Source organism: Epinephelus moara, chromosome 5 (genome assembly GCF_006386435.1).
Source record: "Epinephelus moara isolate mb chromosome 5, YSFRI_EMoa_1.0, whole genome shotgun sequence".
NCBI lineage: Eukaryota > Metazoa > Chordata > Actinopteri > Perciformes > Serranidae > Epinephelus > Epinephelus moara.
Window position 1 is genome coordinate 19,698,223 of NC_065510.1, and position 22,369 is coordinate 19,720,591.

The 22,369-nt window shown below is 38.9% G+C and overlaps 1 protein-coding gene across 1 annotated transcript in view; it reads right to left on the bottom strand.

Moving 5' to 3' along the window:
- Positions 1 to 1,020: 1,020 nt before the first annotated feature.
- Positions 1,021 to 22,369, bottom strand: part of LOC126389901 (polyunsaturated fatty acid lipoxygenase ALOX15B-like) — an 88,532-nt gene continuing 67,183 nt past the window's right edge. The window contains exons 6-15 of the mRNA XM_050043860.1: positions 10,449 to 10,552; positions 7,577 to 7,743; positions 7,273 to 7,416; positions 6,575 to 6,778; positions 6,303 to 6,389; positions 6,022 to 6,191; positions 4,411 to 4,532; positions 4,165 to 4,265; positions 2,098 to 2,268; positions 1,021 to 1,867 (exon numbers count right to left, since the gene is read on the bottom strand). Of these exons, the coding sequence (XP_049899817.1) occupies positions 1,688 to 1,867; positions 2,098 to 2,268; positions 4,165 to 4,265; positions 4,411 to 4,532; positions 6,022 to 6,191; positions 6,303 to 6,389; positions 6,575 to 6,778; positions 7,273 to 7,416; positions 7,577 to 7,743; positions 10,449 to 10,552 (1,450 nt within the window). The 3' untranslated portion in view covers positions 1,021 to 1,687. The remainder of the gene's footprint in view (positions 1,868 to 2,097; positions 2,269 to 4,164; positions 4,266 to 4,410; positions 4,533 to 6,021; positions 6,192 to 6,302; positions 6,390 to 6,574; positions 6,779 to 7,272; positions 7,417 to 7,576; positions 7,744 to 10,448; positions 10,553 to 22,369) is intronic.

Consider the following 22,369-nt stretch of genomic DNA (forward strand, 5'->3'; position numbering starts at 1 on the left):
ATAAAAAAAAATAAATATTGTGAAGCCAACTTAGATATAATTATCTCGTCAGACCATTTCATCTTCTTTCTTGGAAATTTTAAATCAGTCTTCTCTCGGGTCCATCTTTCCTGCTACTTAACATTCTGTGTTTCAAAGTTAGTTTTGAGGGTTCACCTGTTCTTTCATTGGCTACAATTTCTGCCAAAGCTGATGCCCTGACACATCATCTCACCTCAAGCACCATAATTAAAATGTGTGACACTGCCACCTACTGAATAAAACTCATTTGCACACCACAAGAATAAAGCATCACATGATTTTACTTCTGCAACTCATGCTGCCACACTCATTGAAAATATAATACTGTGCATTTCAGTAGCCATTCTACCATATTATTTGGTGTGCCTGATAAGATTATTAGATCATAAGATCATGTCATTGTGTTCTGAGTCTCATCCTTTTTACTTTTACTTCAGCTGCCTTTACAAAGTACAAAGTACGTACTGTTGGTTGCAGTACGATTGTGACATACTTCTTTATAACATTGCACCCTGATCTCTTACTGTTTAGCTCATATATTCATTATATCTTGGAGATATATACAAAATGGCATTCGATGATCCATCATGTTATATTCACAACAGTAAAATTACCTATGCATTTATTTGTCAGTTATTTTCATAGCTGTGTCCTTTTGTTGTTGGTAATCTCTACGATTATTTTGTTCACTTAAACAATTAATAATTACAAGATGTTGTCGGAAGATAATGATGATAATAATGATCACTCAGACACCTCATGTGTAGACTTAACCAGTACTTTATTTTGGTGAGGAAGTTTGGTCACAGTGTACAGTTGACCTTAGTGACATCCAATGACAAATCAGCCAAATTACTTTTACATTGATATGTGTTTGTTTATTCTTCTATAGCACATGAAGTTAATGCAGACAAGTGCAAATTGTCACATTTGTGTGTATCATTTGTGGAAGATACATGTGTTTAATTTCTCAGTACAGCAGCTTCACATATTGTATTTAATGTTTCTTTTTCTTTTTTTTCTTTTTCTGTTTTTTTTTTAATAAAAAAAGTGTAAAACAAGGACAGAAAGAAACACCTCCCTCATGGAACACAGGATCATTGAAGCACTGTCTCTTTCTGTGGTTACAGGAACCTCCTGTCCTCCATGAAACTGAGCATACTTTGGTCTGAGTGACAAGTACTTGTTTTTCCACATGAGATGAAAGAGACAGTTCACTTTAAAGTTTTGTCCTCTAGTACTCGCCTATTTTTCTAACATACAGATACAGAGCATGCAGTAAATCAAGCAAAACATAGGTACCTACATTTATTTATACTTTATTATGACAGTGAGTCATAAGGCACAGTTTACTTCTAAAGTGTTACAATCTTAATGCAAAATAATATTTTTCCCCACAGTAACTGAGTTTGATAAGAGACCCTGTATATACACCAACATACTAAGAAGATCTAAGATGTAGATTATGATTTAAAACCACATTTTCCCCACAGTTAAATCAATTAGGTTATATAAATCACAGATCAATATAAAATGATCACATGCAGTAGCTTCCTTCCACCATAGTACCAGTTAAAACAGAGCATGCAGATTTTCCCTTTATCACTTTTGTGAATATGAAGCTGCATTTGGCTGAAACAGCTGAGAGGGTCACGCCTTCTGATATTCAAATGGCCACACTATTTTCTATGTTCTCTGGATCCAGGTATGTGTATGGGATCTTCAGACTCTTGTTTCTGATGTTGATGTGTGCACTTAACGTTTGAAGCTCTCCTTGAAAAGCCTTTATGTAGTAGGAGGGAATCTCCTCACTGTGATGCTTCTCCAGAGACTTGCCAAGAGCGACCTGATGAAATAAATAATAGAATAAAAATGCATTTTATCAATAACATTAAAATGTTCCACAAACATATACTATTGGTACTACAATGCACAGCTGTAAGTAGTGAGCAGGACTGTTTTTTTCATTGACTGGAAGAGGGCGTTTTGCTCTGATGACGTATTAACCTGCGATACAAAACTTGAACATAAATAGGATTTATATCATTCACATCTCTTGAAGTTTTTTTCACTTACAAAGTCATAGGATGGTTTGCTGAGTAACCACATGACGGCCATTCCATTAGCCGTTGTGCCCATGTCAGGTAATGTCTGCAGCATCGTGGCCTCGCTTGTTGTCCCCTTTGTTTTTGGTGGAGGAAGCTGCAGGGAGATGGGAGTGTTGGGCATCCAGCCTCCATAGTCATACTGCAATGATTGAATGATTGGCAGATAACTGATTAAGACTCACTCACAGCATATCACTGGTATCATGATGATACAATTATTGTTCAAAATGAATTTAAAAGCTGCATGTTTTAGCCATGCTAGTGGCATGGCTCCATCGCGAGAGTCATGTCAGTCTGTCCACCATGTTGGTCCACACTGAAGTATTTCAACAACTACTGGATGTGTTGCCATGAAATTTAGATTGAAATTAAAATTTGTACAGACACTCATGGACCCCAGAGGATGAATCCCAATTACTTTGGTGATCCCCTGCATATTGTGAAGATAACAGAGCACAATGTGAATTAAAATTGTTATTTCTAATTATGCTAAGAAGTATTTATGCACATTCCTTTTTAACACACACACACACACTCTCTCTCTCTCTCTCTCTCTCTCACACACACACACACACACACACACATATCTTTTCCAATGAAAATTTCCTTAAGTCATGCAAAAGACATTTTTCCAAACTAAGATTTGTAGTATAATCAACAGGATTGGTGTTTGAGGAGATTTTGGAGACTAGACTACTTTTGGAGATGGAAACTAGATTGTACGAGTGAAGTTATTGAATATATTTCCCAATAAAAATTGACCAAAATTATACAAAAGCCTTTATTCCAAACTAGGCTGTTATGTGAAGTGATTTTGGAAATACTACTCTTTATAGAAGTTATTGAACATTTTTATAGTATCTCTTTTCAGTGTTGCACTTTGTAGACGGTCTCTGCGCACTTGCCTCCGCTGCACATAGAGAGTAACATTATTTGTCCAGCTCAGATGATGGTTTTTTCTTGATGAAAAAAAGAACGGTTGTAGCTCGTTGTCTACTTAACTAGGGTTGGAACAAGGTGTTGTTCATGTTTTAACAACGTTCTGCTTCCAAATGATTGTCCTGGGAAGTTTGAATCTGTGAATATCTTTCCAGCTTTATCAAACTGCAGCAGGTGGCTGCTGTTCTTTTAATGAGTACCGTACTGACCTTCTTTGTATCAAAAATTTGTATTAAGCAATGTTTCAGTGTTAAAAACTGCATCAAAGTCATTACACTGAATAAGTGTCTGACAATATTGGTCAGGGTCATGACTAATTGATCAAGGAATGGACTTTCAAGAAAGTAAAATTAAGAGCATGTCAGCTGGGCCTTGGGTATGAGGTAGTATGACTGAGTGATGGGGAGATGAGTTTATCAAAATTAGCATTAGAAATACCTCTGTTTATGTTGCCTAACGTCTCAGAAATTATAATGGGAACAGCAGGTGGGAGTGCAGATACAGACCTTCAGGGATTTTTTTTTCTTAAATAGGTGGATCTAGGCTGTTACGGTGTGGATTATATGTACAGACAGAACTGTCCACTACTAGTTTGTTGTTTTGATGATGTAGCTCAAAGCATCACTACCCTACCACCACAGTTATGACTACATTATATTGGTAATATGAGAAAGTAGGAATATTGTGTTGGGATGTGGGAATGTGTGTGTGTGTGTGTGTGTGTGTGTGTGTGTGTGGTGTGTGTGTNGTGTGTGTGTGTGTGTGTGTGTGTGTGTGTGTGTGTGTGTGTGTGTCTGTGTGTCTGTGTGTCTGTGTCTGTGTCTGTGTCTGTCTGTCTGTCTGTGGCATGACTCTTTTATGAGCTACTGTAAGAGAGCTGCAATAGTGATTGCGGTAGAATCATTATTTTTCTCTCTTACTTGCTCACCAGGTAGATTGCATTTGTGCACCCACAGGAACCTACCTACAAGTGGGAGGTTCTTGTGTTTTCTATGAAATATAAATCTGCCAATGCCACTGCCTACATGCAGACTCACAGACCTGCTAGCATGGCTGCATAGATAATTGATCATCCCTGTAAATTAAAAGGCTTCACCTGTCCAGTGTTCACAGCAGAGTGTTGTGCTGAGCAAGTGAAGATCACCATGGTGACAAACTTGACCAACTCTTCCACGGTGGTAAAGCTCTGTGGAATTCCTAAGAATTCGAGGAAATAAACTGCATGAGTTAAAGCTGCCTAGATGATTTAAGTTTGAGTTATCTTTGCAATATGAACATGTTATATTAAATATAAATGTGCACATCTCTCATCATTAATATTGAGCTTTTCTTTTAAGCCCACCTGTGCCTTCTTGGGAAAGGAATCCGTGTTCAAAAATGTCCCCAATCCACTTCTGCAGGTCGTCGTCTTTCTGGACCTCATCATCATGCCTGTAGTAGAAGCCGAGCACTCCCTGCACATACCTTTGAGAAATGTGGATAAGTACCAATATAAAATACATTTGTGGTTGATTTATGCATTTTTTCATACATACTGCAGTAGTAAAACATCACTCTTTTGTGAGGCAATTGAATGTCCACAGTTTGTTGAGAGTTAGATAAGAAAATCGATACACCTCTCATATTTATGCATTAAATATAAAGCTACAGCTGGGTGGTAATTAGCTTAGCTTAGCATAAAGACTGCAAGTGGAGGGAAGTGATTAGCCTGGCTACTAGCACCTCTAAAGTTTAGAAATTGTAAGAACAAAAGCTAGCTCATAGGGCTCTAGGGAGGATAAGGGCTCTCTTAGGCCTTGTTCAGACTGTCAGCCAAAATCCGATTTTTAGCCAATCTAGATTGGAACCAGATGGCTCTTATGAAGTCTGAACAGTCATAAATGACATGAAATCTTTGAAATCTCTGATTTTTGCAAACCAGATCGAAACCACCTTTGGGAGGTAGTTTCAAATCGCATTTGGACAGATGCGTCTGAGTCTGAACAGCTCCTTATATGACTTCACACAATACACACTAGATGACGCCTCCGCTCAGACATCGTTGCCACAGCAACCTGTCAGATTGGTCATAATGTGGCCCAGTCTGAACAGAGCCAAATCCAATTTGGACACTTGCTAAAAACAGTGTGGACAGTCAGCAGTCAAAAATCGGATTTGAGAAGGAATCAGATTGGCCTGCAGTCTGAACGCAGGCCAATCTGATTCCTATATCAGGAAACCATGTTGTGTATAATCACTTGTTCAAACAGCAAATTGTTTTTGCATAAACAATATGTATTGTGTCCCTAATTCTAACAGCCGCTCTGTACGGTAAATTGTTTGACGTGCATTTCCAGTATACTGGGGAAAAAAAACACAGCCTCAGTCAACTGTAAGTCATCTTCTGATCAGTAGTTGCAAAATCAGTCTAGGCTCTCTCTATAGGATGGCCCAGCAGCAAGGCATTATTTACAAGAGCACAAAGCACAATTTGGGGAAGAACTCAGTGGAATAAAATAAAAACTCTAATTTTACATTTGTATTCTCAGGATGCTTTCCTGGTACAGACTGCCTCTCCCTGCTGGAGCAATCTCATTAACACAGATCTGATGCCTCTGTGCTGGCCAGCTGATCTGTCCTGTCTTCATTAGTATCATTAGTTGTATGTGATTCAGTTGGGTGCTTGGTTTCTAGCAAACAGCTACATTAATTGTGTTTCATGATTTTTTTCCCTCAAAGCAAATCCTGTACTGAAATCTAACCCTAACTCTAATCTGAGACACACACTGTGCAAATGATGGTCATTTTCCACCCTGGTGTACTTTCTGGGCCTCTAAATAAATTCTAACTAACCCTGATATGGTGTAGGTCTTTACAGTGTTTAGCATAGCAGCTACATGTCACTAAAACATACATGATTTGTACCAACATTATATTTATTAACAGAATGAAGAATCGAAACTGACTATAATACCTGTGGATGATATTCCAAAGCTTGAGTCCATCATCCCTGTAGTAGAAGTTCGGCACATCCTTCAGCCCACGCTCAGCGATGTCCTCTGGTATGCAGAGGGAGCTGTAGGTCACTGAGGACAGTGATCTCTTCAGCAGTGTCACCATACCCTCTCCACCAGAGGCTGCAAACTAGTAGACAGTCAAATATGTCAGGAGTATAGTTAGAGACAAATACTGTGCATGATGTTGAAAACAAACATTGTTTAGGTGAAGGTCTACTGTGTGTTGGTCTTTTTGTACCTTTGTGAAAACTCCAGTTTTAGAAATTAGTTTAGCTCTCGCCAAGAAGTTGATATGCAGAGTGTAGCGGGTGTGAGGTACAAGGAGCTGAGAGAATGAGGGAACTCTGTTAGTAACACTATTACATGTTAACCAAGTCAGTAATCTTGATGCTTCTATACTATTTAACAGTGAGAAATAATAGAATATATACACACTAAAACACTATGATTCGTCAACTTTGGATGATACAAAAATCAGCAAGCAGGAAAAACTACAACTACAGTAAGTACCTTGAACAGTGAATGTGTCCTGGGCACATTGCGCAGCAGTGACACTGCAAACACTTCAGCCAGCAGATGAGTGCGCAGCAGGTGGACATTGAGTTCGTGCTCGTTGAAATCTGCACTTCTCACAAAAATCTTGGCCGTCAACCAGTCGTACTCAGAATCAGTAGGGAGGAAGATGGGGTTATCTTCTGCTGGAGTCTGCTTCAGCTGCAGGAGAAGGAAGGAGGTGTTGTTCATGCAATCCATTTGATCCAATACCAGTCCAGGTCAATAATATTTACGAATTTTCTGTAATTGAATTTTTGCCTATTTACTACAGGTTTCATCTGCTTCTCAGTCAGATATTCTGTTGATCCTTTGAGGGGAAATTGTGTATTTTCATTAAATTCCAGGTCAGAGCACAGGATCAGCTTGAGAGGATGAGCTCTACATGTGAGCCCTACATATGAAAATAAAATTGATTTAACTTGTTTGCATCAGGCTCTATTATCAGCCTGTCAAACTTAGATACAACAATGGGGAGAATTATTTAATGACTAAAGCTCAGGCTGGAAGAAATGAACAGCATTTCCCTGTGGAGAGAATTCATAGCTGCCGTCTAGATACTAGCCATGGGAGCTGGTACTTGCATAGATCACTGTATCTTGCTTAAAGAACACTTTCAGTGAGGTGGACACTTCCTGTTTTAGGGAAAGTCTCACCTGAATAGCAACTGGCATCAGCTTGTTATCAGGTGTTTTGTGAAGCAGGACGAGGGGAGCCATCAAGTACTGCTTCTTCCCGTGGATGGTGTTTGCTTTCAGTCCATCCAAACGCTTGTAGTCACACAGGAATATGTTGCCTTTCTGTTGGGGTGAGGAAATCATTTTACTCACATGCATACAGTGTGGACGTTACATATACTGACTAAACATGTAGTGCAACATGCAATCCCAAATGTAAAGCATCATGCTGCAAAACATGATCTTTTCTATTGCTAAGATCTATCAACGTCATGACAATCACCTCCATTTCATTTTCCAAGCTGAAGTGACCACTGGGGAAGACCATGTCGTCAGTGACAGGAAAGTTATCAGGCAGAGCTGAACAACGTCGGATCAACATGGGGTTGACGCCATTTAGAAACTGGTAGGCAAAAAGAGCGTCCTCCTTCCAGTGTTTCTGGACATAGTCTGGAAAAATAACAAAGTTGAACTGAGTTTCAAGCTAGAAAATCGTACTGTTATCAGCTTAACTGTACCTGTGCACTACATGTAAAAGTTAAAGTGAATCAGACATGATCTTGATTATATCCAATTCAATACAATTACTCATCAATAAAAAACTGAAAACATAATAGTAAAATACAAAATGCATGGACGCTTACAGCTGCCTCTCTGTCAGCTCCACTAAATTTGTGTCAAAATTGTGCTAAATTTGGGCTCTTTTTCCACTTTGCAAGTCTTGATGGTGCTTTTTGTGGTATGTAAATTCTCCACCTGCTGACTTCTGCTAGCCAGCTTCTAGCTAGCCTGGTTTTCAAATGTAAACATCAATAAACATAAGAAAAATAACCACCAGCTGAAATCACATCCAGCTAGCTGGACAGATGTTGGGAATAAACTGAATGACCTCCGTGCTGCATCAGTTTCCAACATGATATCAGCAACTCTAATGTCCTTTGATTCACAGAAACTTGGGTAATGCTGGACAGCGCCATTTAATTGTTACCATGCTTTATGATGAATGACTATGATCAATGTGTCAGTGGGACTCTGAGCTGCTGTCCCAGTCCTGCTGAGGATCACCGCTGTCTGAGTTCGGGTGGAGCAACAACACATCCCGGCTATGTTGTTGGGGTCAGGATGTGTGGACAGTTTAATCATTCCACAACCATGGATTACCAAAATCATCCAGAGACATAGACAATTATAAAGCAGCAGCCAACAACGGAAAAAGACGCAAACAAGGACTGCATTACAGTCACAAGTTCAAGGAGCTGATGAGACCACATTTCACTGGAGTTGTACCTTGTATAATTCCATGTCACAAATACATTTTCTTGTTCAAAATTTTCTTAAAAAAAAAAAAAAATTCTCAAAAACTGACCTTCATTTTGATTTAAACTACACACCTGTACAATTTCAAAAATGTATCTTACATGGTTGTGACACTATCATGTTACAAAGTCTGTCCATAGACGGACAAACAGATGTAGAAACACATGGTACTCAAAACTGCTTCTGTAGTAGTTTCCACAACAATAGGTGTCAATAGAATCACATTTTGCCATGATCTGCATAGACAGCCCAAAGACCATCTTCCCAGCAATGAAATACTTCTTTAAAACTTTAAGCATTTATTTGTTGTGGCTGCACATCTTCAGTAAGTATTTCATTGGAAAACAAGGCACCAGATAAACTAGCTAATTGTATCTATATTCTATGTAACCCTCAGAAAAAAGAACGTTGAATCATTCATATACAAATAAGTTATTGTACCACAGACAGTGTTTGAGGGTACTGTTCTTACTGATGCATGGCTGTTACACACTACACACACAAGTATTTGCTGTTGACCTTCATTAAATCACCCTAAAAACGACACCAGGCAGCTACAGTACAGACCTCTACACACATCAGACTGGTAGGTCGTAACTCGATATTCTGCTTTTCTACGACTGAGATGTTTGGTTACCTGGGCTCATCTTTATCATCAGTTTGTAGAACCTGTTATCACGTTTAACGATGAGCTATGAGATCAGTGATGTGATTGGCTGATAGAGTATTTACTGTAATAATCACTACACCCACTGATCTAGACTAAATTCACCTTCAACAAGCCCTTTGCATGTTGAGTCACAGCACGAGATGTTCATAGAGACTCAAAATATTTTTTGGGAGAACGCAAAAGTTTTAGGAAAGAACACAAAAGTCTCTCGGGAGAATACCAGAGTATTTATCTTTTCTCACCCATCTATATTTTCTCTTCCATCTTTTTTTAACAAACATCTTTTTTTCCTCCCCCATCTTTTTTTTACCCATCTATGTTTTTTCTCTCCCATCTCACCTTAGGGGCTCTGTAAGCTACGATATGAGGATGTTTGTTAACCTTACAACAATATATTTGCAGTATTTATATTTACAGTATATTAGGGCCATTGTAGGTTTAAAACAAGCCAACATTACCATAAACGGGACACACTGATTTGCTCCTGCCTCCTAAATTCACTCTCTGTTCCACTTTTCTGCCAAGCTTTTAGATACAGGGGCATACGCATAGAGGAACTTGTTAGTGTTAAGAATATTTAATTGTTTGTTTGCTCCAAATGACCTCAGTGTCCTAAGGAAGTAAACACATTTTTGTACCTGATATAATCTGTACTCCAGGATAAAGCAGGATCTACGTATGTAGATATAAATATATATTTAAATGTAGAAACCTGTTCAACCTTTATTAGCTGTTTGAAAAACTATGTTGACATCAATGATGGATTGGTTCATCTCTTATCTGTTAAAAAGGTCCCTCTCTGTTACACTTGGATATGCCCCTGCTCTTGTGTCCCTCTCATTTGTGGGGTCCCCCAGGAGACTGTTTTAGGTCCCCTCTTATTTATTGTTTTCATGCTACCTCTTGGGAGAATCTGATGTTTATCCTATTATACCTTACTGAAATTAAGAGTTGGATGTCCAAAACTTTTCCACAGTTGAGTGACTTAAAATCAGAAATAATTATAATAATTACATTTGACCCAAGAACTAGATGGATTGCCAACAATGTATTCTGGGTGCCTTATCTAATAATGTTAAATTATCATCATCATCATTATTATTATTATTATTATTATTATTATTATTATACATACATTATCAAGTACATGACCATGATAGCATAGTACCTGATATGTCAGTCCGTTTGCACCAGAACACCCCCTTGATGTCATCAATATCAAGCCAGTTATCTCTGGAATCAGCCAGACCTTTCAGGTACAGCTCAGCCAGCCTAGAAAATAAAAGCAAAAAGTAAGTTTACTTGGGTGATTCAAATTTGTTTGATAGGACATACACAGTCACATAAATAAATAGATGTATGACAGAATTTGAGGACTTTACCCAACAGCTGCAGTTAACCTAAACTCTGCCTTCTTGATGAAGGAGAACTGGACCTCAGAAGGCAGATCAGAGAGGTCTTCTGCCTTCATGCAGTGGGGTATTCCCTTTATATACTCATACCAGCTGGAAAAAAATATTATAAGTATTTAAAGGTATGCAAGCAGTACTTGACACATATTCATGTAATTAACATTGCAATTCTGCTTAAAGTATAAAAGAGCTGAATATACCCTGGCAGGTGTAACAACATTTTATATGGTAGGTAGTTTATCATTATATGTCGTGTATATAATCAACCAAAGGTGGAAGCAGTTTGGATGCACGTTAGTTTTGGGGTGCATAAAAGTGAAAATGTGAATAAGCTCTCAGCTCTCACCGATAGTCTTTCTCTTGCTGCTTCCTGTCCAGTTCCCATCCAAAATGATAGTCAAGAGGCAGTATTTCAGTAGGTACTGTAGCAAGAAAGAACCAAAACAAGTTTTATAGTTCTTTATACAGTATGTTGGAATTAATTTACTCCAGCCGCCTTACAGTCCAACTTTCAGAACTTCTTAACTGTCTTTAATGTCTTCTGTGGTCAGTGAACAGCGTACAGGATGTCAGACAAGCAAATTTGCACAAACCTGTTCCCTCTCTGAAGCGGTGCACTTCACTGTCAGCTCTCCGGCAGTAGATGGAAAAGTTGTAGGTGTCTCCTGCAGGGGAAGAGAAACCAATGGTTTTGGAAGGGCTGTTTGTCTGGCTCTATCAGGAACAGATATTCACAACATAGAACAAAGAGGCAGTTAACAAATATGGGATATAAAAATAAATGAATAAGTATTGTGAGATCTTATAAGAGGCAGCATCATCACAAATTACTGAAGCAGTATAAGAGTAACACTCAAGGAACACCAACCCAGTCTCACTCCAAAGTCATTAAATACTGGCACTTGAGCAGTGACTTCTGGCGTCAGACACTAACGAAAAAAGTCAGCATGATACGTCACAGGGAAACACAGCGGGACAACAAAATTTAAGACAGCAAAAGTCCAAGTGGGGTGGGCAGGAGGGGTGGAGGATGGGTCCAACAACCAACAACTATCACCTCAGAGGACAGTGTCTGCTTCCCCTATGATTGTAAAGCCAAAACTTGTTCTTTTTTTCTAAACCCAATCACGTGCATTTGTTGTTTAAAGGGGAAAAAAGTCAATTCATGGTGCTGTGCTGAAGTAGTGTGTTAATTTTGAAAGAGACTGTATGCAAACTGTGAAGTGAAGTGCATTGTGAAAGCAGACAATGCATGTAACAAGCTTGAGTTGACACAGTGTCCCAGAACGTCAACAACCAATGCACCCAGGGTAGCTTGCATGTCATATGTGGAGGTGGAAAGTTCATGACCAAACATCGATATGTGACAAGGTCAGACTGAGATTGTACTGAGCACACAGACAGTACGTAACAGCATTATTAAAAATGGTACTGGAAAAGCAGATAATCCAAATTACTCTGTAAAAGAAAACAATGTAATTATAACTAAAGCAAAAGAAATTGCCGATAAATGTGATGTATATTTTGTAAACACTGGAAAGAATTTTGCAAATGAGATTGTGGATTCAAGAAATAAGGATGGTGTAGATCCTTATTAGGGGTGTTGATGTAAAGGAAATACTTGATATTGTTTAATAAAAAGTCCACTGATTTGACTGACATTGATATGTTGTTGGTAAAAAAAAATATTAATGAGTATATTGTGAAAGCACTGACAAATAAATTTCACAAATTTAAAAATCATCAAAAAATGTTAAAATAGAAAGTGTGTATGAAAATGTATTATTTCTGGGTATGACAAGTAATCGTAAGCTATGTTAGAAACTATCACTTTGATTGTAGAGTCCTAACTTGTATTTGTAGATGCAGCGTCAAACTGTGGTGTCTGACGGTTTGCCAAAACTTCCTTGAGGCCAACCGAAAGTCCTTCTCCATAGCTTCCCCGAACTCCTCCCATACCCAAATTTTTGCTTTAGCGACCACCACAGCTGCAGCCGTTCTGGCCAACCAGTAGCTGTGTGCTGGTTCAAGTGCTCCCTGGGCCAACGAGACCTGAAAGGCCTCCTTCTTCAGCCTGACGGCCTCCCTCACCGTCGGTGTCCACCAGTGGGTTCTTAGGTTGCCGCCATGACAGGCCCTGACAACCTTCTGACCACAGCTCTTAGCAGCCGCCCCCACGATGGAGGCTTTGAACATGGACCACTGTGATTCCATGCCCCCAAGATGGGAATTGAAGACCTCAGCCAGACATTCCCAGTTCACCCTCATTACACATTTGGGTTTACCAGGTCTGTCCGGCAGCCTCCCCTGCCATCTTATCCAACTCCATAGGCGTTTCTAGCCCATTTTTGGGGGTGCTGAAGCACCCCGAAATTGAATCCCAGCACCCCTAAAATTTGAGAGATTTTTTTTATTATTATTGTATGTCCTTTTTTAACAAGTTAGAAAAGTGTCAAAACCATACAGTACTTGGTTGAAACATAATATTTTAACAACAAAAATACAGCAGCACCCCCCCTTGCCTCAAAAATGGTTTGATCCACCCCATCCCTCCAACCTTTCCCCGACTCGGGCTTTGAGCGCTCTATCTGCACAGAGCAATGCGCTGCCTTCCAGAGTGGGTGACATGTGGCACATTTCTTAACTTCTACCACTCAGTACCAACACATTATTATCATTACCAGTCCTCATTTTTGCTGTATTTAATCGTAGGTCACTGTTTATGTTGTTAGCTAGGAGTTAGCTGACGTTTTTTCTAGCTAGGAAACGTTACAGGTGGTCAGTACCACTGTCCTCTGTTTGAATTGGAATGAGAGAAGCTAGCTGTTGTGTCATGTGCATGTGTTAATATTAAAGCCAAGGTGCTACTGACTAGCTAACTGACTGGATGCCCATTAACATTATAACTCCTATTGTGCGTGTGTGTACAGACAGACAGACAGCCTTATCGTGGATATATAGATTAGATTGTTTTTTCAGAAAAAAAACAGGTAAGAGTATAAGATCAAATGGTCTTTCTATCTAGAATGATGTTGTAAGTTGGATCAATGCATCAGTTTATATCTCTTATTAGATATAAAACGCATTGTTTGGTTATTTGCCTTTTGGTTGACAGTACAAAGAGCAGAGAGAGGACTTTATTTATTAGTATTCTTATTAGTATGTTTGGTACACACTATAGGGGGCAGGTTTACTCCAGAAACATACATACTGTGTGTGTATGTTGAGGAGCTGCTGTATCAAAATGAGTTGTCTTCCCCCAGAAATTAGGGTTACGATATGTTTCTTTTATGATTCCAATCCATTCCTCTTTTGCTGTGGCTCAGCAATTAAATAACCTTTATCAGATTTGATGGTTTAGTCACAGACTTTCCCAAAAAGTGTTGTGCTTTTCTTTCACAAATGTGGGAAAGAAATTGCATTAAAATGTACAAAACAGTGAAATTTATCTTGCCTGGCTGGGCAGCTCTCTGGGTGCTCAGCACCCCTAAACCTCTGATCCTAGAATCGCCCCTGTCCAACTCACCACCAGGTGGTGATCAGTTGACAGCTGTGTTCCTCTCTTCACCTGAGTGTCCATAACACACGGCCGCACATCTGCTGATATGACCACAAAGTTGATCATCGATCTTTGGCCTGGTGTGTTCTGGTACTAGGTACACTCATGAACCTCCCTGTGCTTGAACATGGTGTTTGTTATGGCCATTCCATGACTAGTACAGAAGTCCAATAACAAAACAAAGCTCGGGTTTAGGTCAGGCAGGCCATTCCTCCCAATCATCCCCCTCCAGGTTTCTCTGTCATTGCCCACGTGATGTTGAAGTCTCCCAGAAGAACTATGGAATCTCCAACCGGCACCGCTTCCAGGACACCGCCAAGACACTCCAGAAAGGCTGTGTACTCTGTACTGTCGTTCAGTGCATACGCACAATCAGTCAGAGACCCACAGTTGTATAAAGGCGACCCTCTCAGTCTCCACAGAGAATCTTGTCTTTGTACTGTATTCAAATTAATATAGTCAAATAAGATTTTCAAATCTTTGCATTCTGCTTTCATTTACGTCTTACACAGTGTTCCATCTTTTTCAGAATCAGGGTTGTACATGCTTTAAAATTTTGTGGTTTAGTTCATCTTAAAACTTAGATATTATACAAGCACAAAATCATTTGCTTCCTAACTAATCGAATGTGGTCTGAAATTTATGGAAGCACATCGCATTCACTGGATACAAAAAAAAATTACACAACATATCTCGTAATTTCGAGATCCTGATCTCGTATTTACGAGATAAGATAAAGAAAAAGAAAAAGTTCTTGTTGCCTGTAAATCCTCGCTAAGCAGTGGGCAATGATGGGGCTATCGCAGTTAATCTACTATTACTACCTTCTCGGTTTGAGACACTGGGAAATACTGTACTACGAGGCTGAAGTTGGCTTCCGATTCACAGCTTCTGATTGGAATTTCTCAGTCCACCTTAAATGTCGCATAACGCCTGTAGATGGCGGTATTCAGTCATTTTCAAGCCAATTCCTGAACTGAAAAATTGAGCAAATACAGGGAAGATGAAATGAGAATGATCAGTAGAGTGCAACTGTCCTAAATTTTGAGCATTTTAACTGTAGCATATTTTTCTTATTGTCTTTACTCATGGTGAACTGCTTTTCAGTCTTGCTATTTCTGTCTATTTGCTGTGGTCTTGTTTGCTCTGTATTAAAAAGTCTTAAGAAGTTAACAAAGTTAAAAACATTAATTATTAATGTTTAATTATTAATTAATTTACTCCAACCTGCTGGTAATTCAGCTTACTGAAATTGTCTGTCTTTAATGTCGTCTGTGGTCAGTGAACAGTGTACAGGATGTCAGACAAGCAAATTTGCACAAACCTCTTCCCTTTCTGAAGCGGTGCACCTCACTGTCAGTGTTGCGCCAATAGATGGAAAAGTTGTAGGTGTCTCCTGCAGGGGTAGAGAACCCAATGTCTGGATTTTGGAACGGCTGTTTGTCTGGCTCTATCAGTAACAGATATTCACAACAGAACAAAAGAGGTAGTTAACAAATATGAGGTATTGTGAGATCTAATAAGAAGCAGCATTGTCACAAACTTGGAGCAGTATAACAGGAACACTCAAGGAACATGGAGAGTGCTTAACAGCATAATTAGAAAGTGCACCGCAAAAGCAGACAATTCAAATATTATTTCACGAATGTTGGCAAATGAGATTTTGAATCACAAAAATAAGGATGATGTAGATGGAGAAACTGCCCATTAAAACTCCTACTCCATCTTTATTAGGGCTGTTGGTGAAAAGGACATACTTGACATTGATAAAGAAATTAACAATACGTCCACTGATTGGACTGAGGCAAATTATGATTTGTGATACTGGGCTTTATAAATAAAATTGAATTGAATTGAAATTAATATGTTGTTAGCAAAAATATTATTATTCATTTTTTGAAAGCACTGACAAATAAATTTAAGACATTTTAAAACCATTATATGATGTTGAAATAGAGTGTATGAATTTTTTTTTGTCAGTATAAAAAAAAAGAACTCAAGAACTTAACAAGTGATGATTATGTTAGACACTGTCATTTTGCATTGTAGAGTCCTAACTTGTATTTGTAGATGCAGCAACAGAGTGTGTTTACTGATGGTGGTTTTCCAAAGTGATCCTGAGCCCATGTCGTGATATGCTCTGTACAGTCGAGCCAGTTTTCAAAGCAGTGCCGTCGTCGTCGATGGTCACAGGTTTTCAGTGTTTGTTTCTAGCTTTGCCTCTTACCTGCAGAGAAATTTCTGGATTCTCTGAAGCTTTTGATGATATTATGGCTTGTAGGTGATGAAATCCTAAAATTTTTGCAATCGTACATTGAGGAAGGTTGTTCTCAAACTGTTGTGCTGTTTGCCCACAGTTTTTCACAGTGACAATCCTTTCTGATGAACAACTTAGCCTTTCAAGGATGCCCCTTTCATACTCAGTAATGCTACTTTAATCTGTTATCAGTTAACCTGTTTACCTGTGGAATGTTCCAAATAGGTGTTTTGAGAGCATTCAGAAACTTTCCCAGTCTTTTGTTGCCCTTGTCCCAAATTTTTTGCTACATTTTTCAGGCATTGAATTCAGAATGAGTGTATATTCACAAAAACCAATAACCAAAGTTTATCAGTGTTAACACTAGCTTGTCTTTGTACTGTATTCAAGTGAATATATAGTCAAAAAGGATTTTCAAATCATTTTATTAATGTCTCACACATGTGGAATAGATGTGAAAAGGTATAAAGAATATGTACTTTACTTAAAGATGAAAAAGTTTAAAAATAAGGTGGTAAACATATATAAAACTGAGTTATGGCTATAATTGTGCATGTAATGCTTGGATCTTTACTTTTGTTTCTTTTGTTTTTGTATAACCTAACCCAAGTAACTAGTGAAAGGGTTGCTACAATTTAAAAGGGGCAAGGACAGTAAGCTTGACCTTAAGCCTACACCTTTTCCATCAATATTTCATGTTTTCCCTCTAACTTAATGGCTTAATGTTATTCATTAATTCTATGTGCATTCTTTTTGGAAAGTTGATAAGAGGGACTAAAATAAATTACTATGACTACTCAAAAGACAATGCTGTGTTTGAGAGACTCCCAGAGCTTAAAGAAAGAACCTTAACACAGTTTAAAACATGTTGGAATTAATCTACTCCAGCCTGCTGAAAATGCAGTTTCCAGAGCTTGTCTTTCATATATGTCTTCTGTGATCAGTGACCAGTGTACAGGATGTCTGTCTGTTGAGTTGTGGTTTAATTTCACAACAGTTCCAAACAATGTGGATGCTTAGGGCAAAGACATTATGAGGAAGGCCAGATGCAGGGAGCACAATTTGCATGCAACTGCCACATTAAAAGGTGAAGAGGGAGGAGGAGGGGCTCGACTGAAAAGCAGTTGTCGGGCGTACAATACACCTTTAACTAAGAATTGATGCCATGGACCAAATTTTAAAAATTAAAATAAAATAAAAATCTAAAACCATTGCTGTATTATTAAAAACTAAACTTATCTTGAACCAAAACTCAATATGTATACTGTCTTGTTCTCTCATAGTTTCATCTGTTACCTACTGTGTGGAGGTATGGACAAACACATTCTGACCAACACTATTTATTCACTAGTTGATCTTAAAACTATAATGTCCAAAGCACAAAATAATTTACCTGGTAACTGTATTTAGTGGTAGTTTGAAATTAGAGAGAGCCAGGGAAATAGGTAGACAAGGGTAAGGACACATCTAAACAATAAATATATATTTGTCAAAAGAGCTTACTTGTGGAATGGATGCGGCAAGGCGTGTAATTCACTTTAAAAGATGTTTAAAAATCACATGGTAAACATATTAAAAAGTAGGATTATTACTATTGTGTTTCAAATGTTTGGAACCTTATTTGTGTTGTGTTTTGTTTTCTTTTGTTTATTTTTGCATGGCCAAAATCTAGTGACATGGTTGCTTAATAGAATATACTATGTCAAAAGAGGAAGTACAATATTTTCAGTCTACACCTATTCAGTCAGTAATTTTTGTTTTCCTTTTCATTTTAATGCCTTGCTGTTATATATTCTTTTTTATGTGCATTATTTTTGGGAAATTGCCAACATGGAACAAAATAAATTACTACTCCTGCTGAAAAGGACAATACTGTGTTTGAAACACTCCCAGAACGTGAAGGAAGAACTACAACAAGGTTTAAACTTGTTTACAGTATGTTGGAATTAATGTACTCCAGCCTCCTTATAGTGCAGCTTGCAGGACTTGTCTTTCTTTTATCTCTTCTGTGGTCAGTGAACAACATACAGGATGTCAGACAAACACATTTCCACAAACCTCTTCCCTCTCTGAAGCGGTGCACCTTGCTGTCAGTGATCCATCGGCAGATGAGAAACTTGAAGGTGTCTCCCTCGGGGGATTTCACTTCCACCTTGGTGGGAAACCACTTGTCTGGATTTTGGGAAGGCTGTTTGTCTAGCTTTATCATGACCAGCTTTCCAATGGAGACAGGGCAGGACACAGTAAAAGTAGACACCTGGAGTAAAGACAGAAATGGTTTGAAAACATTTATATGAGAGATAAAGTGTATCTGGTAACAAAGAACTGAGCAGTAACCCAATGCTTAGTATACAATTACTGAATGTAGAAGGGTGGACAAAGTACAACTTGTGCAGTATGCACAGTATGTACACTGCATAAATTACACTTTTTTGGGGATTTTTTGGAGCCTCGGTCATCTTTGTGGCTGTAGGAGTTGCGCAGCAGCACATGTCATATCACAGCAAGTCTGAGTTGGCAAGAGTTTACATAACTTTCCCTAAAATTATACTTACAGTGCTTATAATCTTGTATAGGTAAAGTTGAGGATGCGTGTTATACATTTAAACACAGAGAGGGATATGTCAGACTTACTGTTCCTCTGATGAAGGATGGCTCTTCCTTGGAGCCCATGAGCCTTGTGCGTTCACTCTTATCATCCTCTCCCACCAGCTTAATGAAGACATGGTCACAAGTGCCAGCATCATCCAGATAGGAAGTGGACACGGTCACTTGATAATCAGCCATTTTCACTCTGGAAAACAAAAGAATCCTGGTGGGGCAGCACTGATTGTGTTAACTGTCACTAGATGAAGTGAAAAAAAACATAAAATACTGGTATCACAATGAACAAAGCACCAGCAAAAAGGTATTATAACTACAAAAATCATAATATTTCTCTCACCTGTTAATGAGACCAAGAAGTTCCTTTGATGAACTGCTGTTTTCATAAAATAATCCTCACTGATTCCTCTTTTTCGGTTTTGTGGGAGTGTCTGGTCAGTTATAGTAAACAATCAACACTTCTGATGAACTGTGGACATGTATTGCTGCACCTGCAAAACCACAGAGCGATGACACCGATAATGACAAACCAGTTCTCCCACCGTTGCATGTGAGAACATCACAGTCACTAAAAATATTAGTTCCAGGTAAATGTTAAACCAACAGCAGAAAAAGTGTGGACCCATACAATTAATCCAAATTTATCTGATTGTTCGTAATTGTAACATGAAAGTAAACTTTTTCTATAATGTGGAAAATACATACAGTAGAATACAGAGTAACAGCCATCTAAAGTTGTCGCTTCCAGCCAGAGGCTCGTTGTTTGCCAACCAACTGGCATCCAGTTTTCAGCCATTTTCCATTCACATATTTAAACAGCATAAACACTGATTGTACCCCACATTTCACCTTAGTGACTCTGAAGTTCAAGAAAAAAAAACACCCTCAGACAGTATAGCTACTATCTATATTATGTATCGACTTGCTTGAGCTCTTCTTTTAATGTCAGCACTGAGTAGAATATTCAGGATTAGAATCACAAGGTGAAAAACTGTTCTGAGCAGTGAGGAGGCTTAAGAGTTCCTTAATCAGAGGAGAAAACAGTGGAAACACAAAGACGCCGGAGAATTATTCTCCGAACGCCTGGATGACGGTGAGTTAATGAAACGCTACAGATGAGATTGTGCATATTTATGATATTTGTGGTCGATCTCATTAGGGATACACACACATTTCCCACCTAACGCCATAACACGCCATAACGCCATAAAATTAGCCTTTCTGGCAGTACAGTTATATTGGATTGCAGGTGTACCTAAAAAAGTGGCCACTGAGTGTATCAGCTGGCTCAAACAGAGAGGCTGACGTACATCAAGATATTTATACTGGTCACAGAAAGCTCAGTTTATCAGTGCAGAGCTTCTACAGCATAGTTATGAAGGTATTTTTGTGTCTTTTTGTTGCAATCATATAAAACTCTTTTGAGAGCATATTTCTTGAACTGCATTCAAAAATCAAGCTTGTAAGTAAAAAACGTGTGATCATTTTGCTTATAAATCAGTCCCCTTTGCTTGCAAGTTAAAAACTTTGGCTTGGGGGTTTGGGGTGTGTTTGACGTGGCTCCATACATACAGAGCAGACTACACCCACGATTCCCTCTCTCCCACTGGAAACGCTCGACAGTCTGCATTGCTACATCGGCATCGATGGTACTGACCGTTTCGCCGTCGAATAGTTCTGCCCTGGCTAAACAAAAGCAATCTACATGCACCAGTTCAAATAAAACATCCTTGCTATTATTAGGCCTAGTCCACACGGACCCGTGTATTTCTGAAACCGTGTAGGCCTATTATTCTGTGCGATTTGGCTGTTTGGCCATAGATAGGATAACCGCAGTATTTTTACTACCTGTCTCCATTGTTTGACGTCAGAGCGACGGTAAATAGCTCTTTTCTAAAAGTTTACTACCTACTAAAATCCCATATCCTGTGTTAAATACAATGTATCTTAACTATATTTACAATGAAGCTTGATTCTGCACTCTGTACTTAGCCCGTATGTTAATGTTTACCGTTGCTATGGCAACAAGTGACAGCTGACGTTAGCATTAGTTAGCTTAGCTCAATCGTCCGACAAACAATAACCCATAAAATTACAATTCAACATATTTAAACAAAATCAAAAACAGCTACCAAAAGTTACAGTCCTTACAACCTTAGCTAATGTGTTGTCACAGGTTAGATTGTCAAAATTAAAGTAATAACAGCTTAAATCCCTGAGGAACTACGCTAGCATTAGTGACGGTTGCATCCACTCGTATGCAGTTACCTTATGTTACAGTTCCCTCAAACAGTATCACGAAGCACAATAAAAACTATGTAAACAAATTATCTATTAAGGGTACACTACTGATCAAATCTGAAGGTGCTTAGGTGACATTTACCCACCTGAGGGAATAAATGAAAACAAACGGTGGTTTTGTTGAAAATAAGGGAATTTTTTCGCCGCCCGCCGCGAAACTGATACCAGTGAAAGTATCATGGTTCTGAGTAGTATCACGATACCACGGCAAAAATTAGGCAGATGTGCCTTTTGTAAATGTGCCTCATTTATAAAAAGATAAATCACTTTTCTATAATACATCACTGATATTTCAATGGAATAAATTACTTATTGACTTATTCATACTTCAAAAACAGCTTCAATAAGTGATTAACATAGGGGGGATCAAAATAAAATAAATAAATAAATAAAATAAAAATCAACCAGCCACCCTCCTCCCCTGACAAGTAAAGAACAGTCCCTCCATAAGTAAGAACAGTCCCTTCATAAGTAAAGAACAGTCCCTAAAGTGCGGTGAGGTTTGTGGACCGTTACCTGCCACAAGAGAGAAATGTGAACGGCTCGTTTCTCCTCTGACACGCCACATACCTGTGTGCCGCCACGGCTCGGCTGTCCAGGTACTACTGGGGAGTCATGACACCAACGAAAGAGGAAATTACTGGACCTGGAGTTGGACTTCTGTGTCGCCAGTAAGCCGTTATCTTGCGCCACAGAGCACTATGAGCCTCCGCCGTATTCCTGTCTGTGACCCCCGTTCAACCCACAGCCAGCAGGATTCGCCTTTCCTTTCTGCTGCTGGTTGAAACGTGATAATAGGGGCACCTCAGCGCCCACTCCACTAACTTGACGTGGAAATGAGCGGTAGTCTAGAAAACTGGAGGGCGCTCGTGCACCCTCACATAGATTGCGCCCTGGGCAGTCACCCACATTGCCTACAGTAAAACCCGTCCCTGGGTGTACAGGAAATCTAAAAT